Genomic DNA, 26067 nt, shown 5'->3' on the forward strand with positions numbered 1-26067 from the left:
AATTATAAGCCTCTCCTTTGAGTGATAAATAGGAAAAAAAAAATAGAATATAGTTTATAGTCTATAGTTGTTGATGGAATCCGTTTTCTTATTCAAAATTTTTTTAATAAACAGTTGATTTAGACTTCAAACATGGAGGTATTGTATTTGATGTGTCTATACTTGGTTTTTGCTCTAAAGTTTTATCTCTCGACTCTGATGAGAGCCTAAAAGGGTTTTTGGAATTTATCGGAAGTGCTTAGGGTCTACCATTCGCCAAGTGGTAGTGTTCTTAAAGGGATTCAGTTTAAATCCCACCAAGGCCACCATGAACCCCTTTGGACTCTCTTCAGAGTCAAAAGACAAAATCTCAATATTAAAATCAAGCATAGTAATTCTGGGTACAATACAACCATTGTTCAAAGTTCAGATTAACTACTTCAAGAACAACACTTCAAAGACTTCTCCCAATAAGAGAGCCGATTCCTCCTTAACAATAGTATTACATTGAGAATTAAGTTTATTTTGATTTCTTTGCTTATAATTTTTTATATTAGTTTGTAACTAATATTAAATTATTTAATTTTTACTCTTTGCAAAGGATATTAACAAATTTTGAAAAGATGTAAAACGTACATAGAGTATACCTTAATTGCTTTTATGAACCTTATGAATAATTAATGTGATAGTTCTAATCAAATAAACATAAATACGAACCCAAACCTAATTCATTTACTCTTTGATCACTAAACTATAAGAAGATTTACGTTTTGATCCTTTAACTTTAAAAAATATAAAATAATCACTGAACTTACAAAATATAAAAAGATTAATTATTAAACTCGCACTAATAAAGACATTAACAAATTGAAAGAGGAAGAACCGCACCTTAATTATCTAACACACGGGAGAAGGGAAAGGTAATAAGAGAATGATAATGGAAATTCCGAAAGACACGTTCTAACTTCTAATTAAAACCCAAAAATCTTAAAATGGCGCGCCCTTACCGTTTTTCACCCAACAAACTCCCTTTCCGTTTTAAACTTTAAACGAACCCACACCCTCCACTTTCCTCGTGTATCACACGACAGCCAAAATACAAACAGACACAATCCCTTCAAAAATATATATCCATCCATCCCGCTCTATAATTATTACCATTTTCCCTTCCCATTCCCTTCCCCTCCACATATCCCCTTCCATTCCTCTCCCAATCCAAACCATGAGAGAAATCCTTCACGTTCAAGGTGGCCAATGCGGGAACCAAATCGGTTCCAAGTTTTGGGAAGTGATTTGCGACGAGCACGGCGTCGATCCCACCGGAAGTTACACTGGAGATGAATCGTCGTCCTCTGATCTACAATTGGAACGGATCAATGTGTATTACAATGAGGCTTCTGGTGGAAGGTACGTTCCTCGTGCTGTTCTCATGGACCTTGAACCTGGTACTATGGATAGTATCAGATCCGGTCCCTATGGACAGATCTTTAGGCCCGATAATTTCGTGTTTGGACAATCCGGTGCCGGTAACAACTGGGCTAAAGGTCATTATACCGAAGGAGCTGAGTTGATTGATTCTGTTCTTGATGTTGTTCGTAAGGAGGCTGAGAATTGTGATTGCTTGCAAGGTATATACTACTATATACTACATGCGATTCCTCTGCCTTTTTTCATGTTTCTCTTAGATACTTTCATTTAGCTAAATTTCCGCGTTGATTTTGGTTCATGTGATTCTGATCATAGTATTTTCCTCATCCATTCCAACACACTTACTCTACTTATTTTTTCTTCACATCAATGTTTATTTTTCTACGTTTCTGTTTAGAATTTGATATCCTCGGGCAAAAATCAATATACGGAATACAGATAGAGCAATGGATGAATAAGTAAATATATACTCGAATTTAGCAGATTATTGATCATTAATGTTGTCGTTGAAGTAGAAGATTAATAATTTAATAGATGATTATTATTTTTGTTTCTTGTTTAATTAAAACCAAACTAGCAGGCAATTATTTGATCATACTACTCAGCTGTATTACGATATAACTTTCATTTCATGATAACGATATATATCTGCTTTCCTGTTGATTTCTTTTTCTTTGGCGTTGGCCATATCGAGGATAAAGTATCTTATTTTATCCATCCATGAAACTGTAGAGAGTAGTAATATCTTGAATTTATGGTTGATCATAATTCACTGTGAAAATAAGTATAGAGTCTGAGCTGCTTTTTGTCCAATTTGGAGGCAAAGGAGTACATGTGTCTTTATCTTGATTGTGATTGACCAGCTGGATGTCGTTTTCTCCTTTATTGGATCAAATATTTTTTAACTATTGTTTTGTTTCTTTGTAAAATTTAACATTAAGGTTAGATCTCATGGAAATTGATAAACTTCTCTATGCATTTGTTGGACCCTTGGCGACCCATACCAGCTCATCACCATATAATTATTGTCTTTACATTATTGTTATCATGGGTTCTTCACATTTTAATACCTGAATTTTGAAGAAAAATGTAAAAAAAAATCTAAATGAGACTGGAGAATCATAACTAATGAGCATAAATACACCAACCATGTGGATGTTTAATCTGTTTTATAGTAATAACAATGACACAGTACATTATAGAAATTGGCATTAGTATCAGATCTTGTTTATGCATATTTTTGAAGTACATTATAATAACAATGACATGTTAAATTATAATAAATGACCATATCTCTGGATCCTGATCTAGCTGAAATGGACTAATATTGTGATCATTTGTTCTGTTGTTGCTGTAATAATGTAATAACAATGTGTCATAGACAATGACAATGGTGAATTTTTAAGGCGGACTTTAAAACTATGTTCTTTGTTTGAGTTAAATACTTAAATTACTTTTTTGTCGAATCAGGTGTTTAAACTTTATTTTCGTAATCAGTGTTGGCCCGTACATTTGTTAAAAAAACCCTTGCAGCCAATTAAGAAGCTACAGATCATTAAAATGGTGATGGTGGATTATTGAATCGAGTAACTTTAAGGGAGCCCAAAATAGATATGCCATTGTCATTTTGAATTGGTTAATGAAGCTCACTTGTTTATGTTATTTCTTGACCAGGCTTCCAGGTATGCCATTCACTTGGAGGAGGTACAGGCTCAGGCATGGGAACTCTCCTAATATCGAAAATTCGAGAGGAATATCCAGATAGGATGATGATGACATTCTCTGTTTTCCCTTCACCTAAAGTCTCTGACACAGTTGTGGAGCCATACAATGCCACCCTATCCGTGCATCAGCTGGTAGAGAATGCTGATGAATGCATGGTTCTTGACAATGAGGCACTTTATGATATTTGTTTCCGGACTCTAAAGCTTACTACTCCTAGCTGTGAGTGATAGATTGTTCATTTTCACTATAATGTGAAACAATTTAGATTCTGAAATTAACACCAACACTAATAATTTTTCAGTTGGAGATTTGAACCATTTGATTTCTGCAACAATGAGTGGTGTAACATGCTGCTTGAGGTTCCCTGGACAGCTGAACTCCGACCTCCGAAAGTTAGCCGTAAATCTGATCCCATTCCCACGTCTTCACTTCTTTATGGTTGGATTCGCACCGCTCACATCCCGTGGTTCCCAGCATTACATTTCCCTCACCGTCCCAGAGCTGACACAACAAATGTGGGATGCCAAGAACATGATGTGCGCTGCCGATCCTCGTCACGGCCGTTACTTGACAGCCTCAGCTATGTTCCGAGGCAAAATGAGCACGAAAGAAGTTGATGAACAAATGATCAATGTCCAAAACAAGAATTCATCATACTTCGTGGAGTGGATTCCCAACAATGTGAAGTCCAGTGTCTGTGATATCCCACCAAAGGGTTTGAAGATGTCGTCGACATTCGTCGGGAACTCGACATCGATCCAAGAGATGTTTAGGAGGGTAAGTGAGCAATTCACAGCGATGTTCCGTCGCAAGGCCTTTTTGCATTGGTATACTGGTGAAGGGATGGATGAGATGGAATTCACCGAAGCGGAAAGTAACATGAACGACTTGGTGGCTGAATATCAGCAATACCAGGACGCCACGGTCGAGGAAGAGGGCGAGTACGAGGGGGAGGAAGGTGTGGAAGAGAACTACGAGTCTTAAAATATTTGGGCAATTATTATTACATATTTGCGACTTTTACATGCTTATGTAATACTGTGTGGCTATTGGTGTGTTTTTGTTTAACTCTGTATTTCCCAGGTTCAGGATTATGCTGTTTGCTCTTTCCAGACTATATTCAACATAAGTATTATCGGTTTTACTTAATAACCTCTGCTAATAAGGTCTTCCATGATTAAAGACATTGTTGTTTAACTAAGTTTAAAATATATTAATTCTATATTTTCATCATTTTGTTTATAAAATGTTAAGAAGTTGTACTTAAGTATAGGAATGATAGAAGATTTTCATCTTTTAAACTAAAAGCAACGATAATTTCGATTTTACTAACGACTGTAATTTTTCAATTCTAACTAGTATTTTAATATAATAATCTAATTAGATGCATTAAAATAAAATATTAAATGCTAATCTAATGATAATTTGAATGTGGATAACTATCATATTTAATTGACAAATTTTTTCTTAAAATTAATGTTTTGCGGCAACTCAAAAAGTGTGTTTAAAACTTATAAGGAAATAAAGCAGGCAGGGAACGGGATGAATAAAATAAAAGTAGAAACAAAAAGGTATATGCATCAGAGTCATGGAAGTATGAGGTGCAGACATCGCTCGCAGTTAATGGGCGAGCTTCTCATACCTAGAATGTTCCCCTCTCCATAGAATCAAAATATTACTATCTCATTGTGCTCTGTCTCAAAGTTTATATATTACAAGAAAAGGGGTTCCCTACGCTTGCTGGAAACTTAACCAAAACACAAAAACCTTGAATCCCATTGGGATTCTTATTTCGACTGATAAGCTTTATCCTTTCCTTCATTCACGCTCTTTAAAAACCCAATTAGAGAGTTTAGAGGTTCTACGCTACTCCTACTCCAATGCCCATACAATTATTATTATAGTATATCTTTTTAAGAAGATATTTATATGTTAAACCTTCAATTAATATACTTTTTTTTGTTTCTGGAAGTTGCATCCGGAGTCATAATTGTAATTACAATCATAATTGATCATTATAAAACACGGTCAAATTAATAATCGGAATATATTTAAATATGCTGTCAATTGATTAAATTTTAGCTCTAAGAGAATGTGGATTCGAGCGTGCTAAAATGCGTTTATCCTCTTATTTAGGAAAATTAAAGAGAATATATCCAAACATATATTAGGACTACAATAAAGGGTTCTGTCTCTAACTCTAAATAGAGTTCGATAGGTTCACAAAATAAGAGCGTCTTGTCGGGTGCTTGATAAGGAAGATCATGCACATTCATGTTCTATAACATATACGACATTTATAAATAACTACATTTGAGCTAGCAATTATTATAATTTTTTTTTCATCTCTTTTATTTTGTATTGTTTAATATCTTTTTTATGTAAATACATGTTAGATATTTATTCATCATATTAACTTTGAGATTTTTTTTCATTAAAACTTGCTTAATGGAAAATGATTAATATATAACCGAATTAGATATAAATTTAAAATTTTTAAGTTTTAATTGAAGTCAAATATAAATTTTTATGACCCCACTTTTCATTTAATGTATAATAAAAATTTTAAAATATGGAGCAGGACGAGGCAAGCATATTCCAAAAACTGCTCCAATATTTGCCTTTCAAACAAAAATAATTGCCCCATCCCACCTCGATTATTCAAGAAGAAAAAAGAAAAACCTTCCCATTCGAAGTGAATCGATTAAACATTTAGTAGGTGGTTCAAATTTTAACATCCTTAAATTTTAAACGAATTTACCAAAAAATTAAATGTATGTGTTATTATCTAAATTGGGATATCATATAAGGTCTTATATTATAAATTAGATTGTATTTTACTCCATTATTTTAAAAATAAGTAAATTAATCTCTGTACCCTAACTTAAAAAGAAAATTGGTCTTTTTTGTTAAAAATTTCATCAATTTCTATTGTTGAAAACTTAGATGATTGATTGAATAATCAGATAGTTACGCATAACATTCTACATGCACCTCGAAATGATGTATAAAGATGAATTTTATTTGAGATGCATAAGAAAATTACTTGGAAGTGGGGAGTAGTCTTTCTTATCGTGCATTGCAGCCAACAGGCACACAGTAAAAATGAATTCCATATAAGTGGTTCCTAGTTGCCAACCATCCATTTTGTTTTACTACTTAAAGCATAGGTGGAGGACCATCAAACTGTCTCAAAGTCAGCAACCTTGTGCTTGTTGGGTGTCAAGAACCCACTTCCATCCTCACAATTTTGGTTTTTGAAAATTTTAAAGGATCAAAACCAGGATTAGACCAAATTTCTCAAGTTCCAATCACCCAAGAAACTCTCGCGGTTAACCATGGCGTGTGCTGTAGATTTTTTATAGCAAATCTTAGGTTCCTTGAATCTCACTTTAGATTCTTTCACACCCAAAAACCAAAGCAAAATCTTCTATTGAATCAATCATTCAAAGATACTGAAAAAGCATTTATTATAAACATTTAATACCAAATCAAATATATTCTCAATCTCCCTCTAATTTACAATTTTCCATTCTGTAAATAAAAACAGAGAGCAAAAAAGGATAAAAATAACAAAAGTCACGTTAAAGGGCACCCAGCTTTGTAAATGGCATTGTAATTCTTTGCTCTGCAAATTTGCCTCCTTTTAAACCTTGCTTCTGCTGCTGCTCTGCCCCTTGTTACCGGGTCTAGATCGATGAATGCTTCCTCTGCGGCAACGTTGAGATCTGGGATACCGTTTGATGATGGCAACATTGAGATCATTTCAACCATCCGATCCATCATCAACGTTTGGTGATGAACCCTGCTGGGAATTCCTTGCTGTTGATAATGATGGTATTGACCAATACTAACTTGGGCTGATTGTACCCCAAGATCCAACCTTTTATTTGTTACTGGTGTGAGAAGACTCTGATTTAACTGTTGAAACCAAGAGGAAAATATTTAAAAAATGTGATAAACTTGAAAAACAATACCACCCCACTTTATAAAAAAAGCAAACAGAAATAAATTTAAAACCTTTTGTTTCTTCGATTTCAATTCCAAATTCTCAGCTATTTGTTGATCAAGCAATTGCCTCTTAATCTCAATATCCTGTTTGAATTCACAGTAATCAAAGATTTTAGTGAAATATTCAAGAAAATGACAACTTATTAATGTAACTCACCTTTTTAAGCAATTCATTGCGATGGGTAAAATCCTCCACCATCTCTAAAATTTGTTCTTTTTTCTGCTTTATTAACAAGGAAAAAGAAAACCCAGAATGGACATGGATCAGTGAACAGAGTACACGTGTAAAGACAATGAACTCGAAAAAAGAAAGAAAATTTATTCAAAGTGGTGATAACCCAAAACGAAGATAATACGACGTACCCTTTTGAGAGTGTTAACCGAAGTTTTCTTCTTGGGAGGCTGAGGCTGAGGCTTCTCATCTGGTTCACTGGGACAAAAGGATAGAGGGGTGTCAGGGCTAGAGGATAAGACCTTTTCGGTGGGTCCCACGATGGCGGAAGAAGAAAGCGGCTGTTGCGACGGCGGCGGAGAAGATGTGGAAACGGATCTCTTCCTCCGGCAGCCCCAAGTACAAGAAAAGCGAGGAGGGCGTAATATGAGACGGGGAAGCTCCAACATGATATTGGCAACCTCAATATCTTCCATGGTGAATTGACTGTCAAAGCTCTGTTTCATTTTTAACCCCAAAATTCCTCAATTTTCCTCTGATGCTTAAAAGACAAGAAAAGGGACTGAATTGAAAAACAGAGAGCAAAAGATAGAGGGAGAGATTGAGTTGGTTGGAAAGAGAGCCTGGCTCTCCCTCAGCATATAAAGGAACCCATGGCGAGAGCAATGGGTTATTGACACGTTTCAGACAATGAAGAGGATTAGAATGATTTTAGGGTTTATGGATTTATATGATGGGTTTGTACGCGCGAGTTTAATATGGGTTTTTAGTTCCTATAATTAGTTTAGTTAAAGGAGTATTAGGAGAGTTAAGTTTAGAAACTAGTCCACGCCCTTTCCATGTGCGTGATTGTGAAACGCCCACACCTGCAGTTATTGGTACGTTTGGGGACTGGGTGGTACAAGCATCTCGCCTAATTACATTCTTGTCAAATTGCTACTTCAAGAAGAACATACTATCCATATTTTATGTCATAAATTGAGCAGGTGCAAGTTTTTTAGCCAAATAAAGACGCCCTAAAACCAAAGCTAAATACTTGCTCACCAAGTAAACCAGAATCAATCATTCAAAGATACTCAAAAAGCATTTATTAAGAATATCAATACCAAATCAAATAATTTCTCTTCTCCATATCACTTTCCTTCTAATTTATAATTTTCCATACACCCTACGTTAATGCCGCCGTAAAAAAAGAGGATAAAAATCCGACACAAAACTCATGTTAAAGGGCACCCAGCTTTCTAAACACCTTTCAAATTCTTTGCTCTGCAAATTTGCTTCCTTTTAAACCTTGCTGCTGCTGCTCTGCTTTTGCTTACTATGTCCACATCCATGAATGCTTCTTCTGCCGAAACGTTGAGGTCTGGGATACCCTTTGATGATGGTAACATTGACATCATTTCAACCATCTGATCCATCGTCAACGGTTGCTGATGAACCCTGCTGGGAATTCCTTGTTGATGTTGACCAACACTAATTTGGGTTGATTCTGGTGTGAGTACACGCTGATTTAACTGTTAAAACCAAAAAGAAAATAATTTTAAAAAAAATGTGATAAACTTGAAAAACAACACGACCCCACTTCATCAAAGAAAGCAAACAGAAATAATTTAATTAATTAAAAACCTTTTGTTTCTTGGATTTCAACTCCAAATTCTCAGCTAGTTGTTGATCAAGCAATTTCCTTTTAATCTCTATATCCTGTTTGAATTCCGAGAAATCAAGGATTTTAGTAAAATATTGAATCGAAGAACAGGTAAAAAAGATGAAGATAATGCGGTGATATTCAAGAAAACGAGTAAAAAAATAAATAAACTCACCCTTTTGAGTAATTCATTGCGATGGGTAAAATCTTCCACCATCTCTAGAAGTTGTTCTTTTTTCTGTTTTATTAAGAAAACAAAAAACCCAGAACGGAGATGGATCAGTAAACAGAGCACACGTGTAAAGACAATGAACTCTAAAAAGAAAGAAAATTAATTGAAAGTGATGATGACCATAAACGAAGATAAAACAACGTACCCTTTTAAGAATATCAACCGAAGAAGCTTTTTTCTTGGGAGGCAGAGGCAGAGGCTTCTCATCTGCTTCACTGGGACAAAAAGACAGGGGTGTATCAGGGCTTGAAGATACGACATTTTCGACGGGTCCCACGACTGCCGAAGAAGGAAGCAGCGGCGGCGAAGATGTGAAAACAGATCTCTTCCTCCGGCAGCCCCAAGTACAAGAAGAGCGAGGAGGGCGTAATATGAGACGGGGAAGCTCTAACAGGATATTGGCGACCTCAGTATCTTCCATGGTGAAAAGACTGTCAAAGCTCTGTGTCATTGTTAACCCCAAGTTCCTTAATTTTGCTCTGATACTTAAAAAGAACAAGAAAGTGGGGATTTGAATTGAAAGGCGGTCTTAATTGAACGAATTGGAAAACAGAGAGCAAAAGATAAAAGAGAGAGAGATGAAGAGATTGAGTTGCTTGGAAAGAGGGTCTCTCTCGCTCTCGGCACATAAAGGAATCCATGGCGAGGGCCTTGGGTTAATGACACGTGTCATAAAAGAAGAGGGTGTTGATGATGGTTTTAGGGTTTATGGCCCTATTTCCTTTTGCCACTTAATGGGCTTTTTTGAGTTTACCATAGATTGACTTCTAGAGTCAATTTCCGCTACCATAAATTCTAATCTATTTTAATTATATCTTTAAATTATTACTATTATTATTAAAATTATTAATTTAATAGTTAATTTTTCAAAAAATTAAAGAAAAATTTCTAAAACTAAAAATAAAATAAAACTAGGGAAAAGAAAAGTAGCGATAACTTTTATAAAAGCTTGAAAACCTCAAAATTAAGACTTTTACAATATCTATTTTTAAAATGTTTATTTTAAATTTTCATTTCAATTATGTCACATGAGATATGACATCTAATTTAACAGTTAAATTAATAATTTTAACAATATAATAATTTTAATAATATAATATTATAATTTGAAGATATAACTAGAATGACTTAAAATTTGAGACGTAGTTTAGGATGTTTGATGTTTATTTATGTGAAAATAAAATTTAAATAATATTAAATTTAACCTAATTTAGATATTTAAGGAAAAGAACTTAAATATGGTCGTTTTTGTGGTTATTATTAACGAATAACTGTTGCTCTGTCATCACACAACACTCATATAAGCTGCCAAATGTCGTTGCAAAAATTACTTTAGTTGGTAGACATCTTATTTTATTCAATTTTAATTAATATATTAAAGGGTAAATTCCAATGGTAATCACCCAACTATTAGAAATTTTTCTTTTAGTCACCTAACTATAAAATGTTACAAAAATGATTGTTTCACCATTGCACTTTTTCTTTTCTGATTACCGACCTTTAAATGACTAATGAAAAGTTGATGTGGTAGCTTTTTAAAATTGACATAATAATAAGTTTGACCCCCAATATTCATAATTCAGTAGTGATTCTAAAAAATTAAACTCGTAATATTTATACATTGTGTAATTTGATCCTTTCTACAACTTTGTTTTTCTTTGTGGCCCGTTTTAACATTGTCCCTATGTTGGGTTAAAAACCAAAATGACCTAAATTTTGAAAAATAGTTAATTCGATTTCTTGAATAAAAACTCACTTCTTTAATTCAACCCAATTATAAGGTTTGATTTGCTTCGTCAATGACAATCAACTCAAGCTAACAAAAAAAAAAATTTAATTATCATGAAGAGATATAAGTTTCTAGTCATTCGATGTATAAGGGAAAAATAATATATTCTAGGATTGTCCGGTTTAATAATAAACAAGCTTTTTTTTAATACTTTTTTTGGGTGAACTTTTATTTCTAATTTACATATTGCGTGTTAAATTATATATTCATGTAAAAATAGGATAAAATTAAGTAACGTAAACATTAAAACTAATTTTTTATTATCAATTTTAGAAAATGTCACGTCATCTTTCTATTACCCATTTATAAACAATGACTTAAAAAGATTGATTTTTTAAATAATAATAGTTGACTCAATTTATTGAAAAAAAGAGAGAGGTACAAAACAGATTTAATGTCATTGGTAGCAAAACCTGAAAAGATTGAAAAATAAAATAACATTCAAGAACATAAAAGAATTTTGTAGAGGAATGAACCGACCATCCCTTCCCTTCAGCAAAACTTGAGCTTAATCAGCACCAATCTCCCTAGCAAACATCACAAAATGTTGGAGATAACCAGAAAAGAAACGTGGAAAGCAATTTAAAGATGATTTTTCAAAAACTTCGCATGCACACCTGATCATCAAGGCAAGTCCATACATCGATGATTGATCGCTCCTACCTAGAAAGCCTCCTCTTGCATAAGCACCCCTTCCGATGCCATTGTAGGTGCAGTTTGATTACCATTTCTAACAATGAATGCAAATCGACAAAAAAAAAAATTTTCGAGAGTCTTTTTACATTTGAAGTAAGCATAAACTCTTGAATTTTTCTCATTTTGTTCAAATAAGTAATTTTACATCCAAATGAGCTTTGTGGGAAATCAACCAATACCTCATGTGTACTTCCCATAAAATAGAGCGATTAAATGGCATGGAAATAATAAGTCATAAATCATAGAAACAAAAATGTGCCCACCCAGTATCCAAACATACCAATAATGGGGCGTTTGAGAATCACGCACATTGAAGGAGCGTGGACTAGTTTCTAATCTTAAGTCTCCCAATACTCCTTTAACTAAATTAACCAAAGGAACAAAAAACCTCTATTAAACTCGCGCGTATGAGTCAACCAACAGTAGACTTAATAAAAGCCCATCAAATAAGGCCATAAACCCTAAAACCATTCTCAATCCCCTTTTTGTCTGACACGTGTCAATAACCCATGGCAAGTCCTTTATATGCTGAGAGCGAGCCAGACCCTCTTTCCAAGCAACTCTCTCTCTCTCTCTCTCTCTCTCTCTCTCTCTCTCTCTCTCTCTATCTTTTGCTCTCTGTTTTTCAATTCTTTCAATTCTGTTTTTCCCCCCTTTTCTTGTTCTTTTAAGTATCAGATGAAAATTGAGGAATTTTGGGGTTAACAATGAAACAGAGCTTTGACAGTGTTTTCGCCATGGAAGATATTGAGGTTGCCAATATCATGTTGGAGCTTCCCCGTCTCATGTTACGCCCTCCTCGCTTTTCTTGTACTTGGGGCTGCCGGAGGAAGAGATCTGTTTGCACATCGTCTCCGCCGCCGTCGAAACAGCCTCTTCCTTCTTCCACCGTCGTGGGACCCGTCGAAAAGGTCTTATCTTCAAGCCCTGATACACCCCTGTCTTTTTGTCCCAGTGAAGCAGATGAGAAGCCTCTGCCTCTGCCTCTTCCTCCCAAGAAAAAAGTTTCTTCGGTTAATAGTCTCAAAAGGGCACGTCGTTTTATCTTCGCTTTGGGTCATCATCACCTTGAATTTTTTTTTCTTTTTTTGAGTTCATTGTCTTTACACGTCTGCTCTGTTTTCTGATACATGTCCGTTCTGGGGTTTTTGTTTTCTTAATAAAACAGAAAAAAGAACAATTTTTAGAGATGGTGGAGGATTTTACCCATCGCAATGAATTACTTAAAAAGGTGAGTTTTTTTTCTTTAACTCATTTTCTTGAATGTCACCGCATTATCTTCATCTTTTTTACTTGGTTCTTCAATTCAATGGTTTACGAAAATCTTTGATTACTGGGAATTCAAACAGGATATAGAGATTAAGAGGCAATTGCTTGACCGACAGATAGCTGAGAATTTGGAGTTGAAATCCAAGAAACTAAAGGTTTTTAATTGATTTACTTTTTGATAAAGTGGGGTCGTGTTAGTTCATCACTTTTTTTAATTATTTTCTTTTTGGGTTTTAACAGTTAAATCAGAGCCTTCTCACACCAGAAACACATAAAAGCTTGAATCTTGGGATACAATCAACCCAAATGACTGTTGGTCAACATCATCAACAACAAGGAATTCCCAGCAGGGTTCACCACCAACCGTTGATGATGGATCAGATGGTTCAAATGATCTCATTGTTGCCATCATCAAACAGTATCCCAGACCTCAACGTTTCAGCAGAGGAAGCATTCATCGATCTAGACATAGTAAACAAAAGCAGAGCAGCAGCAGAAGCAAGGTTTAAAAGGAAGCAAATTTGCAGAGCAAAGAATTTCAAATCGCTTTACAAAGCTGGGTGCCCATTAACATGACATTTTTTTGGTCTCTAAGGCGGCATTAAGGTAGACAGAATGGAAAATTGTAAATTAGAGGGAAGTTGATAATGAGAGGAGAATATATTTGATTTGGTATTAAATGTTTCCAATAAATGCTTTTTTAGTGTGATTTATTCAATGCAAGATTTTCTTTTTTGGTGAGAATGTGTTTAGCTTTGGTTTTTGGGTGTGAAGGAATCTAATTTTGATGGACTGTAAAACCCAAATTATAAGCATGGAAGTGGAAAGAAGTGAGTTATTGACACCAATTTTATGTGTGTATACAAGCTTTGAGTCAGTTTCATTTACATGGTATAATAATAATTTTAGTCCTCAATATTTTATATGTTTAGCTAATTTTGGTTTAACTCTAAAAAATGAATCTTTAACATTTACACATGATGTATTTTGATCTTTTTGTAATTTTACTGTTCCTTGCAATATTTTTATGTTGTCTCCTGTTTGATTCAATGAAAAATAAACAAATTCTTAAAAGTAAAATATGTTCACTTCATTAATTCAACTAAATTGTAAGTCTAACAATTTTATAAAAGAAAAATTAAATTTTGATTTGCTTCATCAATGGATCAACTCAAGCTAACAAAAAATGAATTAATTATCACCGAGAGATATCAAGTTCTTAGTCATTTTAAGTACAAGATAAACAATGTATTTGAGGATTGTCTAGTTTAATAATAAATATTCTTTTTAAATTTCTAATTTACGCATTGTGTATTAAATTATATTTTTCATGTAAAAGGGATAAAATTAGGTAATGTGTAAACATTAAGAGCTAAAATTTTTAAAATTCAGACAAAATTGACACAATGTGCAAAAGTTGAGGGCTACACTTGTTATTATATCACATTAAAAGTTGCCCAATCATCTTTCCATTAGCCATTTAACGACGGGTGATTAAAAATAATTGAATAATTAGTTAGTCATTTTATAATTTTTCATAATTGAGTGACCAAAGAAGAAATATAATGATAATCGGGTGACTATCAATATGATTTACCCTATATTATAAAAATTCTTTTCATTTTATTTAAATAAAATTTTCTATTTTTTACATCCAAATTAGTCTTTAATCTTTTAATTGAGTTTAGTTCTGTTTGATCGGATTTTTTAGATTTTTCAAATTCTTTATGATAATTTAAAATTTTCATATTAATTTTAAGTTCTGAGTTTAGGACTTTAGAACTTATTTTGACAAAATAACAATTTTATGACTTTTGTATATTATTTCAGTAAATTTTAAATTTTTTAGATTCTTCTAAAATATTAATTTTTAAGTCAATAAAAATAACCAATAACTCCTTTATAGTATTTTAAAAATAATTAGTTATATATTGTTTTAAGTAATTTTTACTATTTTAAATATAAAATATTTATTTTTATTTATAAATTAAATAAAAAGAAAGGTAAAAACACTTTTCTAGTCTCTCTCAATTTCGATATTGAGCTAATTTGGTCCCTCTAAAAAAATTGAGCAATTTAATTTTTTCAATTTCAAAACTAAACAACTCAGGACAATTAATCACAATTTTCATATATTGCATCAATTGTACATGATTTTGATTGATATAATAACAAATTTTGCTATCCATTTTATATATTCTACATAAATGTCTACAAAATAAGTAAATGTTGCAAGCTAAAACTGTTAAATCAGGATCAAATTGACAAAATGCATAAACATTGAGAGCTAAATTTATTATTATATCAATAAAAATATGTACAAATAACAAAAATGTTAAAGTTGTGATTAATTATCTTTAATTACTCATTTTCGAAATTGAAGAGAAACCATTGCTTAATAATAATCAGAAGAATTTCTCGATTTTTCATTTTGTATCATAGTGGGAATGAGTAGAAAAGAAAGGTGGGTAAAGGCAAAAGAATCTAAAACCTTAGAATTTATACCAAAGCAAAAGAAGCTAACTTTTTTCATGCTTTAATCCTCTATATATATATACACGCATACATACATAAATGGGGCAAATAAGCCTGAAACATAGAGATGGGTTGGCTGTTCAAGGACAAAGGTCCTGGTTGGAAGAAAGGATGGACGGAACAAGCAATAACCTCCATTTCAGCACCACCTTTGCCTCTCCTTTCAATATTCGGCATCATATGTGTCCTCCTCATGGTTTCTTCTTACATCAACTTGAAGAGAGAGGTCCACCATACGGTGTTTAACTTGAAGCTGTTCCTTCTGTTCTTGCCGGTCATGTTGATTTTCGCCGCTCAGTTTTTGAGTAAGTGTGAAAGGTTGGTGGTTCCTTACGTGAGGACGAAGAGGGACTTGGTACGTAGGACTTGGGACTTGCCTTGGGGTATGATTATGGTGGTGGTTGTGCTTTTGGTCATGGTCTCTTACCAGTCTTACTTTCATTCTATGTGGTCTCCTAATATTTGGAGGTCTGTTTATCTGTGAAACAGCTTTTTGTTTATTGCTATACCCCCCCCCCCCACCCACCACTTGGATGATATTGGAAGCTGAATAATCTCTATAAATCATCTCTGTTGGATTAAATCGATTCGATTATTGATTTTCATAATTAAAATTATTGAATCAATTAAATGGAATTTTATTTTTATTTCACTCAACCCACCAATAAGCAGTACTTTATTCCACATTTTCAGCCCTAGAGAAATTGATGCCTCTACCATGTTTATCGGCAAAAGAATAAAAAAGATGGCGGGGCTGATATGACAACCACAAAATGCTAATGCATTAATAATTAATTATCCCTTCTAAACTAAATGATAAGTGGTAAAAAAAAGAACACAACAATACTTATGTAATTAATTGGCAATATAATACAAGAACCACAAAGATTCAAATAGGCTCATCTTGTCTTGGTGTAGTGTGTATACTACCAGAAACGCTTCGTTTTGGGCTTACTTGGGTTATGTTCTATGTGAAGGATTGGGCTTACAAGTATAGCTTCCTCGGTTTCTGTATATTTGGATGTTTTAATCGATTCAAGTTGATGATTAAGATTTATTAACATTTTGACCTCCATCTTCCCCCGATTTAAAACACCATGGGCAAATCCAAGGCTACATGGAATTATAATTTTCTTTTACAAATTAATAATAGAATTTAGAAGACATGCCAAACATTTTTCAGACAGAATTTAATTGGTCCGCCGACTTGTCCGGAATACAGTGAGCTAACAAAACCTCATCCTCTTTAATGTCAACATCTCGAACCACAACCAAAAACAGTTCAACCACCCTCCATTAAGTGTTGGTCTAAACCCGCGTGCCTCTCCGGTTTCCGCCACTAAAACAGTTTGTTTAACCTTTTTGACACTCTTCTAACTTGAAACTACTCCCAAAAATTCCTCTAACAAAACCAGTTCGTGTGTGAGACAATGAAGGGTAAGGCAACCAAGAACCCAATCTTCGCCTTCACCACATGGATCCGACGACAACCACCGAAGATGAAAGCGTTTTTAGTGACCATCTCAGGGATGGCAGCTCTTTTGTTCTTGAGAATGGTGGTGGAAGATCACAACAATCTTTTTGTTGCTGCTGAGACTGTTCATGCTTTGGGTACTTTTGTCCTTATTTACAAGCTTACCAAAGAGAAAGCTTGTGCTGGTACATCCTTTTTTTTTTTCTTTTAATTCGATTTGTTTTGATCATAGTTGAGCTGGATAGATTGGGTTTCTTTGATTGATGATCTTTTGAATGTTCATGCATAGTTAGTGATATTTTGTTGCTATAAATGCCTCTTGCTGTCAGAAAAAATAGAATCTTTGACCTTAATCTTGGTTGTATGTTTCTTGGCTGGTAATCGAGGATCAGATATTATCCATTAGTCGTGATATTTAGTATGTTTATTTCATTTACGGTAGAATAACCCCAATCCGTAAGGTTTCGATCCATAGGAGTAGATCTTGGTCGCAACTATAGTAATGATTTTATCCATTAAAGCTTCTAAATTTTTTCAATCAATAAAAATAAATAATTGATTAATCTTAATAACTCTAATATCTTACTTTCCATTCCAATTTTTTCTCAAAAAAAAGAAACTTAAACCGTAATACTTTAATTACATGGTGAAAAGAAAAAAGAAGGTTATTGCTTGTATTTTAATAAGGTAAGATAAATACAAAATTTAAGGCTTAGAACTATTTATTTTGATCTAATGGCTAAAATCATTTTAGTTCTCATTTTAAAATTCTCACTATAATTATTACCGTTAATTTTTATTTTTATTTTGAAAATTGATTCAAGACAAGTGAGTAAACTTTCAATTAAAAATTTGTGGTTCAAGTTGATGTCAAGTTAGATCAAAGTCGTAGCACCACAACACAAGGAGTTTACCACAGTAGGAATTTTTTTTGGATTGGGTTTTAAAATTTTAAATAAAATCATTTTGCAAGATAAAAAAAGTTTCTATAGTCTTTCTTAATTTGACAATTGAGTAAATTGATTCTTTTCAGTGTTGAAATTGAGTAATTAAGGACAATTAATCATGGTGTTCACATTTTCCGTCAATTTATCTTACTTTTGATTGATATAATTGCCATTAATGTCAACACATTTTGTCAATTTGGTTCAAATTCTACAAAATTCAATAAATTTAGCAATTAACGTTTACACATTTTGCTAATTTGATCTTTATTCTAAATTTGTTGATATCCAACGAGGGCCAAGTTTGTTGAATTTTTTTAAAATCACGACCAAAGCAACAAAATTCGTAAACGTTGAGGGTTAAATTTGTTATTATACAAATAAAACGTAGGATACTATAATTAATTGGTTGCTACCTTGTTCATAAAAATTAATTTGCTCAAAATTAAGAAATTAAAAACATCTTTTTACTTAGTTGCAAGAGGTATAAAAATTGTATCCATGTTGTTTTTAGCAAAACTATATATACATGTGTATTTATTTTGTTGATAATTCATTGAACATCAACTACTACCTTTGCATGCGTCTTAATTTCACTTCTCTTTGCAGGACTTTCCCTTAAATCACAGGAACTAACAGCTATATTTTTAGCCGTTCGATTATACTGCAGTTTTGTAATGGAATACGACATACATACACTACTTGATACAGCTACGTTAGGGACAACCCTTTGGATCATTTACATGATCCGTTTTAAACTAAGGTCAACGTACACGCACGACAAAGACAATTTAGGAATCCAGTATGTGGTCTGTCTTCGTATCTAACCTCTTTGTTCCTGCTGCATTGTGTTTTGTTTTAACCTTTATGTATTTCGATCCATTTTCCGTCGCTTAAACGCGCTCAGTTTATTTCCTTACAGGTCATACCTTGTGCGGTTTTGTCGTTGTTTATTCATCCAACAACAAGTCATCTTTTATTCAATAGGATTTGCTGGGCTTTCTGTGTTTACCTCGAAGCTATTTCGGTTCTGCCTCAGTTGCGGCTCATGCAGAACATTCAGGTAAGGCAACAAGCGATAAGCGCTCGTCGCTCTCAAAACCGACACTTGTTTGAACATAATCACCTTTCCTTTTTGTGTCTCCGTTTCAGATCATCGAACCGTTTACCGCACATTACGTGTTTGCGTTGGGTGTTGCGAGGTTCTTTAGTTGTGCACATTGGATTATCCAGGTAGAATGGACTTGCATATAGGCTGAACAATGTTTCTTGATTGATTGACTTGAATGTTGGATCTAAATGAGCGCACGTTCTTTTGCCTAGGTATTCGACACTCGAGGGCGCTTATTGACGGCTCTGGGATACGGATTATGGCCTTGTTTCGTCCTGCTTTCCGAGATTGTTCAGACTTCCATTTTGGCAGATTTTTGCTACTACTATGTTAAAAAGTGAGTATTGTGCATGAATTTTACAACATGCCTTCAATTGATAAATTCGTCGTTAAAAGCTTTTATTTTCCTTCAATTTAACAGTATCCTCGGCGGACAACTCGTCGTGCGACTCCCCTCCGGTGTGGTGTAAACTTTGAAGGTAGCAAAATAAGGATGGCTAGTGTACTTTCATTCTCTTGTGGCGGCAACTAAGGCAATGATTACGAGGAATCAATAAAGTTAAGGATGAATTATATTTGTTCATATACGTAGTTCATTTGAATATTTCACCAAAATAAACTATATAGTATCATCAGGTTTAATGTTGTAAGAGCTATGTCGGTTGTCAAACTGATCAAATCATAATGATTTTTGATTCAATCAATTTAACCATTACAAAATAAAAATAAAAATAGATAAATACAAATAACTAATAACATAAAACATTTTTCTTTTAAAACTGAGAAATATTTAAAGCCCAGAGAGATACAACAAACAAAAGCCCAAGGACTAAGCCCAAAATCCCAACAAACGTTTCCAGAGTCGCCAAGCAAGGAGGAAGAGGGAGAGAGCATTGGCATCATGACGAGAGGTCACTGCAATTGACCCAATGGCATGCACCCCTCCGACGGAGGTCATGACATTGTGAAGCACAAAAAAGACACCGAGGTTGCCACAAAACAAGCAAGAACACCAATAGAGTAGGAGCCAAGGTCGAAAACAAACTTAGAAGATCAGCAACAACAGCTACCAGGAGGAACTGGTGTGATGACACTAAAGTCCATCGAAGATTAGATCATGTGAAACACCAGAGAGTCATCGACGTCGTAGCACCAAGAGCAAAGGGCTTTGCTAAGCAGAGGAACGATAAATAATATCCGTCAAAACACCATAGTATCCGTCATTATAGCTTTAATCGTTCTCCAAGTTTATAATATTAGATTTATTTGGTTCAACCATCGGATAAAGATATTTGGCGAGAGTTATTGTGTCATTGCATGTTAAAACGAAACTCCTCCCTTGAGCTTGGAAAGGACATAAGAGAGCTATTCATGTAGAGTCCAGAAAAAGGACCATTTCAGTTAACCACCAACTTGGGAATCGGAGTTGGGTACAAAATGCTTAACATTTATTCGACTTATTAATACCAAACTCCAGAAGGGATACTTGCAGTTTCAAATATAAATATATATTCGAATAATTATAAAATTAAATTAATACAAAACAATATATTTCATTCGCAGTTCTTGTTTTCCTTATAAAAGAAAGGTGGAATGGAATAGGGATCATCCTTTGCAAGCTGTGAGGCATTAAGTTTTAATGATTGGGGGAGTAGGCAGCCAGCTGTGACATATTCTTATCTTTATAGACCCTTTGTTTTCTTTTGTACCAAACTTGACTTTTGGTTTGGTTCTAGGTTCACAGTTCCCGATGTTAGTCCAACCATGACAGAGACAATGATTTTCATTCGTGCGTGTGTGTGTCCAAATGGCCCTACCCTCCCCTCCCCTACAGTTAGTAATAGTTCCCTTTATCCATTTACTTCATATATGATCTGGCTGGATAAACTACGAATGAGGTTTTCAACTTCCTATAGGTGCCAGCCTGCCTCGCTGATTTTCAATATTTATAGGGACTTAGATTTTTATTTTACAGAATTAGATATTTTGATTATGGTTTATAAGTAAAATAGGTACAAATATTAACTTATATATATATATTATCATATTTATACCTTATGTCTCATTAGATACTTCGCGATAACCAAATTATATCAATTAAAAACCTAAAACTTTGTATCTTGTGGACCCTTTACCTCATTAGCCCACAAGATGAACACATATTGTGGGAACCAATGCATCTAGCTTCATTGTCTTAATATAATAATTCATATTTGGGCTAAATTTTAACTTTTTAAAATATCAAAATATATTAGGGTTAGTGGGGAATCGAAATCATTAGCTGCTGAATGCTGATAGTAGTTAAGCAGTGCACTAAAATGCTCAAAAGGTATAACACCATCTTTAATACAGCTAAAACAAAGGCATAATTGGGCATTGAGTTGAGCACAACTCTATATGCCCTAAAAAGGGTCACTAAAATTCATTTTCGAAACATACTTCCAGAACTGCTGAAATTGAAATTCGATGGATAAGTATCAGCCACTTACAGCTGTTGTGGAAAGGGAGACTTTGATACAGCTGTCCCAATTGATTGCATTTTATTTTTGCATCATCAAGTGCTCAAATTGGCCTAATTTTGATTTTAGTCCCTCTACTATATGAAGATCCATTCATTTGCCCTACATTAAACTTCGACTCCAATTCTCATGCACGCGAACCTTTCCCTTTTACTAATTCTTACAAGCTTAATAACATCATCACAACCAATAGTGTTACCAATTTCGGTATAATAAAAAACATTATAAAAGTAGAGGGACTAAATTTTGAATTTTGATATAACCGAGTTTTTTTTCAATTTCATTAATTAGTTTCCATAATTTCTAGATGCCTCCAAATGTAGCAGTGTCACTCATATGATATAGAATTGTAAGGTAGTCCCTTTTGAGTTCCAATTTCAAATTTGGTTGCATCGATGTGACGAAAAATATTGAAGAAGGCATCCAAATATAGGAGGCCGAATGATAATATGAAATCATATAAATATACAAATCATGAAACAGACGTCAGAGGATCCATTGTTTTCACTTTTGCCCAAATTATCTGCTTTTATTATCAATGGGGAAATAGTAGTGGGAGCTAGCAGCCTTATTCCCTTTTTTTTTTTTTATTACTTGAATTATAATGATGGGCAAAAAGCCCGAACAATAAATGTGACTAGCGCAACTCGAACTCAGATTATATTTAGGACAATAAACACCGTTAACCATCAAACCATCACATGGAGTTCTAGTCCCTCAAATTCTTTAAACCTAGTATGAACATATAATATATATATTTATATGAATGCATTTGGGAGATTTTTCTATTATAAAGACCGGGTTAAATTAATATCGTCCTTATACTATTAAAAAGTAATAAATAATGTCAATTTTTAACAATGTTAACTGCTATTGTCATTTTTAAACACTAAATGCTAATTTTGTTTGAATTTGGCCTTATTTGATCTTTTTAATAATTAAAGATTAAATTGATCAATTTAATAGTAGAGAGACTAATTTGATCAATTCCTATAATAAAGGGACTTCGTAAGTAGTATTACTTTGACGGAGAGTCGAGATAATTAAAAAAAAAAAAGGAGCCAAAGCTAAACAGAGTTAATGTTAAAATGGCTTATATTAAACAATTAATTAATGGAGGGACCAAAATATTATCTCATCTAACTAAGGTCCAAATTTTGATACTTCATTTTAAATAAAAGCATTTAAATTTATTTTTAAAATACTTTTAATGAGCTATTATTTGATTTACTAAGGATATATATCAATGAATATTTTGGTATTTTCAAACACTTAAAATCAATGAATTTAATTTATTTAGAATAGTTTGTTTCTTAGTTTTTAGGTATAAAGATCAATTTAGTCCCTAACATTTATTTATTTGGCCATTTTGGTTATTTTGGTCCTCAACCTTTAAAATTTAGTCAAATTGTTTGCTTTTTCACGGAAAACTGACTGAACTGTCAACATTTTAATGACACTGATGTGGCAGCTCATGTGGCATTTTACGTATAATTCACGACTAACATGGATAAATTTTCTAAAAGTTTGTATGAACTTTTTAAAAATTTGTTGATTTTTAAATATATATATTTTGAATTTATATGAATTATACGTGGACTACCACGTTAGAGGCCACATCAATGTTGTAAAATTTTAACAGTTCAGTCAAATTTTTCATCCAAAAGCAAGTAATTTAACTAAAATTTAAAGGTTGAGGGTCAAAATGACCTTGAAAAAATAATAAAGACTAAAATGACAAATGAATAAATGTTAGGGACTAAATTTATGTTTATGCCTAATTTTCATCATAGTGCTATATAAATAGACTTGTGTGTATGAAAATTTCTCTCTTTTACAAAATTTGGTATATTTTATTGTTTAGAATTTAGATTTTATATATTTAGGAATTATTAAACCTTATTATCGCTTATTAATATTTATGTGGATATATCACTCCTGGCTCGAAGAGGAATACATTCAAATCGTAAAATGGACGAGTACACTTGTGATTTCTTACATGTAAAGAGTCAAATTCTGGACAATTATGAATTTAAAATTTAATACAAGTCTTCATCATTACAACAATAATTTAGAACACAATTTTTTTATACAAATTACGTATTACTGAAAGAGATAAATATCGTACATAATGTTAATAAATAATTTTATTATTCGATCTCATAATGTGAATATAAAATGAATACCTTTGACTAATAGAAAATGTTGTTTATGATTTAAAACATAAGAAAAATGAGAAAATTTAATTAATTAATGAAAAGGAAAAAGAAAACTACCCAATAATCTGACATGGATGCCATTGAATTTGCATGCACCGGCCTACTATTAGCTGGCCATGGATGGAGGTGGTTGAATTATTCCTTTGTTTAAGTTTTAAAATATAAGATTTTATAAATTTAATTTTTTTTAATATTGTTTATAATTTTAAAATAGTTTAATTAAAATTTTTTAAAAAATTTATTGCTAAAGTTTTTGACCCTTTAGTTTCAAAAAGTTTTAATTTACTTTAAATAAAAATAGGGATCAAATTAAATAAACATATAAAATTTAAAACTAATTTTATTATTACACCTTATACATAAACGTCAAATTTTAATAAACAGTTGGAGTTTATTTACCCATTTTCTGTAAGAAAGCTAAAATGTAATTTAGAGTATAGTATAAAGGTTTTGTCGTAATTTGAATTTTTTTGTTTTGTGTTGACAAGACACTCTCATGTCTTGTCTAAGACATGACCATTGATCTCAAGTTCATATAGTACGGATTTGTCATCTCCAGAACAATATTATTCCCAAAGCAAATAAAACAGAAACTTTGAAATAATTTAGAGATTTTGTACTTATATATTTCAAGGACTAAAATAAACAGGGTTTTTTTACAAAATTATTATAAAAAAATAAAAAATAATTAAAATATTATAATTTTTTTATTTATCAAAATATACAAAAAAATAAAAAAAACAAAAAAAAACATATACAGCCTGATCAGGCCAATCACATGGGAGGCAGCAAAGGTGGCAATGAGATCCGCGACACCAATGATGCCAAAGAGATTGGCGGCACAAATGGTGCCAAAGGATTAAAATGTAACTTTTTGCAGTTTTAAGGACCTAACATGCAAATTTATGGGAACTATTCTCTATTCTCTATTCTTTATTCTCATTTAATAACTCTATTTTAATTTAATAAACTATTCTCATTTAATAACTCTATTTTAATTTAATAAACTATTCTTATTTAATAACTCTATTTTAATTTAATAAACTATAAATTTTTTAAATTAAAATAGAGTTATTAAATGAGAATAGTTTATTAAATTAAAATAGAGTTATTAAATGAGAATAGTTTATTAAATTAAAATAGAGTTATTAAATGAGAATAGAGAATAGAGAATAGTTTATTAAATTAAAATAGAGTTATTACTTAATTAGAATTCTCTCATTTAATAACTCTATTTTAATTTAAAAAATTAAATTAAAATAGTTTACTTAATTTTTTAAATTAAAATAGAGTTATTAAATGAGAATAGTTTATTAAATTAAAATAGAGTTATTAAATGAGAATAGTTTATTAAATTAAAATAGAGTTATTAAATGAGAATAGAGAATAGAGAATAGTTTATTAAATTAAAATAGAGTTATTAAATGAGAATAGTTTATTAAATTAAAATAGAGTTATTAAATAAGAATAGTTTATTAAATAAGAATAGTTTATTAAATTAAAATAGAGTTATTACTTAACTAGAATTCTAAGTATCTTAATTATCACTTAACTAATATTAGATTTAATTAAAAAATTAATAGAAATACAGGCATGCCTTATTGAAAACTAGAAGTAATAATAAAACTGATCACCCATAAATGTAACCCAAATAGAAAAAATAAATTATAATTATAAACTATTCTCATCAAATTTAGTAAATTTTTAAATAAACTATTCTCATCAAATTACTAAAATAATACATAAAATGCGAATTAGTTTATACTTTTTAAATAGCTTTACTTTAGGTAAAATATATTTACTTTAATAATAAAATAAAGGGCTTTTATGAGTAAAAGTATAGATTAAGAGCTTATTTAACTACAAAAATAGGTTGAGGGCTTATTTATTAAATAAAAAGTGAGTTAAAAGAGAATAAAAATAAATAAATAAGGAGGGCTTAAAAGGCAATTAGCCACATTTCAATTTTAGTGCGCACAGCAGCAATTCACTTTTAAAATTTAAAATGATAAATTTACATATCAAGTCCTTAAAATTATAGAAAGTTACATTTTAGTCCTTTAGCACCATTCGTGCCGCCAATCTCTTTGGCACCATTGGTGCCCCCAATCTCTTTGGCACCTTTGGTGCCGGCAATGTGATTGGCCTGATCTGACTGTGTCATGTTTTTTTTCTGTTTTTTGTTTTTTAAGTATATTTTAGTAAATAAAAAAATTATAATATTTTGGTAAATAAAAAAAGTTATAATATTTTGGTTATTTTTTATTTTTTTATAATAATTTTGTAAAAAACCCAAAATAAACATTTTAAAGAATAGTA

The 26067-nt window shown here is 32.2% G+C and overlaps 6 protein-coding genes across 7 annotated transcripts; 4 read left to right on the forward strand and 2 right to left on the reverse strand.

Annotated features, from left to right (window-relative positions):
* Positions 1-1027: 1027 nt before the first annotated feature.
* Positions 1028-4284, forward strand: LOC105773063 (tubulin beta-6 chain). The gene is made up of 3 exons (XM_012594678.2): positions 1028-1607; positions 3082-3351; positions 3434-4284. The coding sequence occupies exons 1-3, from the start codon at positions 1202-1204 to the stop codon at positions 4114-4116; spliced, it is 1359 nt and encodes a 452-aa protein (XP_012450132.1). The 5' UTR covers positions 1028-1201; the 3' UTR covers positions 4117-4284.
* Positions 4285-6585: 2301 nt separating this feature from the next.
* LOC128031860 (uncharacterized) lies at positions 6586-8252 on the reverse strand. The gene is made up of 4 exons (XM_012594682.2): positions 7507-8252; positions 7301-7363; positions 7153-7227; positions 6586-7053 (listed from the first exon to the last, which is right to left on the reverse strand). Exons 1-4 carry the CDS (start codon positions 7819-7821, stop codon positions 6712-6714), a joined length of 795 nt encoding a protein of 264 aa, XP_012450136.1. The 5' UTR covers positions 7822-8252; the 3' UTR covers positions 6586-6711.
* Positions 8253-8388: 136 nt separating this feature from the next.
* Positions 8389-9803, reverse strand: LOC105773065 (uncharacterized). The gene is made up of 4 exons (XM_012594684.2): positions 9338-9803; positions 9136-9198; positions 8942-9016; positions 8389-8829 (listed from the first exon to the last, which is right to left on the reverse strand). Exons 1-4 carry the CDS (start codon positions 9641-9643, stop codon positions 8557-8559), a joined length of 717 nt encoding a protein of 238 aa, XP_012450138.1. The 5' UTR covers positions 9644-9803; the 3' UTR covers positions 8389-8556.
* Positions 9804-12229: 2426 nt separating this feature from the next.
* Positions 12230-13794, forward strand: LOC105773064 (hypothetical protein). Its single transcript, XM_012594680.2, has 4 exons — positions 12230-12708; positions 12846-12908; positions 13027-13101; positions 13187-13794. Exons 1-4 carry the CDS (start codon positions 12385-12387, stop codon positions 13520-13522), a joined length of 798 nt encoding a protein of 265 aa, XP_012450134.1. The 5' UTR covers positions 12230-12384; the 3' UTR covers positions 13523-13794.
* Positions 13795-15548: 1754 nt separating this feature from the next.
* Positions 15549-15965, forward strand: LOC105772880 (uncharacterized). The gene has a single exon (XM_012594364.2). The coding sequence runs from the start codon at positions 15549-15551 to the stop codon at positions 15963-15965; it is 417 nt and encodes a 138-aa protein (XP_012449818.1).
* Positions 15966-16556: 591 nt separating this feature from the next.
* LOC105772877 (uncharacterized) lies at positions 16557-19714 on the forward strand. Of its 2 annotated transcripts, none has more exons than XM_052632796.1 (6): positions 16557-17140; positions 18509-18708; positions 18807-18962; positions 19052-19132; positions 19223-19347; positions 19432-19714. In XM_052632796.1, exons 1-6 carry the CDS (start codon positions 16912-16914, stop codon positions 19478-19480), a joined length of 840 nt encoding a protein of 279 aa, XP_052488756.1. In that variant the 5' UTR covers positions 16557-16911; the 3' UTR covers positions 19481-19714. The 2 variants fall into 2 exon arrangements, with proteins under 2 accessions (XP_052488756.1, XP_012449812.1); XM_012594358.2 differs by having other exon boundaries at positions 16564-17140; positions 18822-18962.
* Positions 19715-26067: the final 6353 nt, after the last annotated feature.

The sequence above is a fragment of the Gossypium raimondii genome, chromosome 6 (genome assembly GCF_025698545.1).
Source record: "Gossypium raimondii isolate GPD5lz chromosome 6, ASM2569854v1, whole genome shotgun sequence".
In the NCBI taxonomy this organism is placed as follows: Eukaryota; Viridiplantae; Streptophyta; class Magnoliopsida; order Malvales; family Malvaceae; genus Gossypium; species Gossypium raimondii.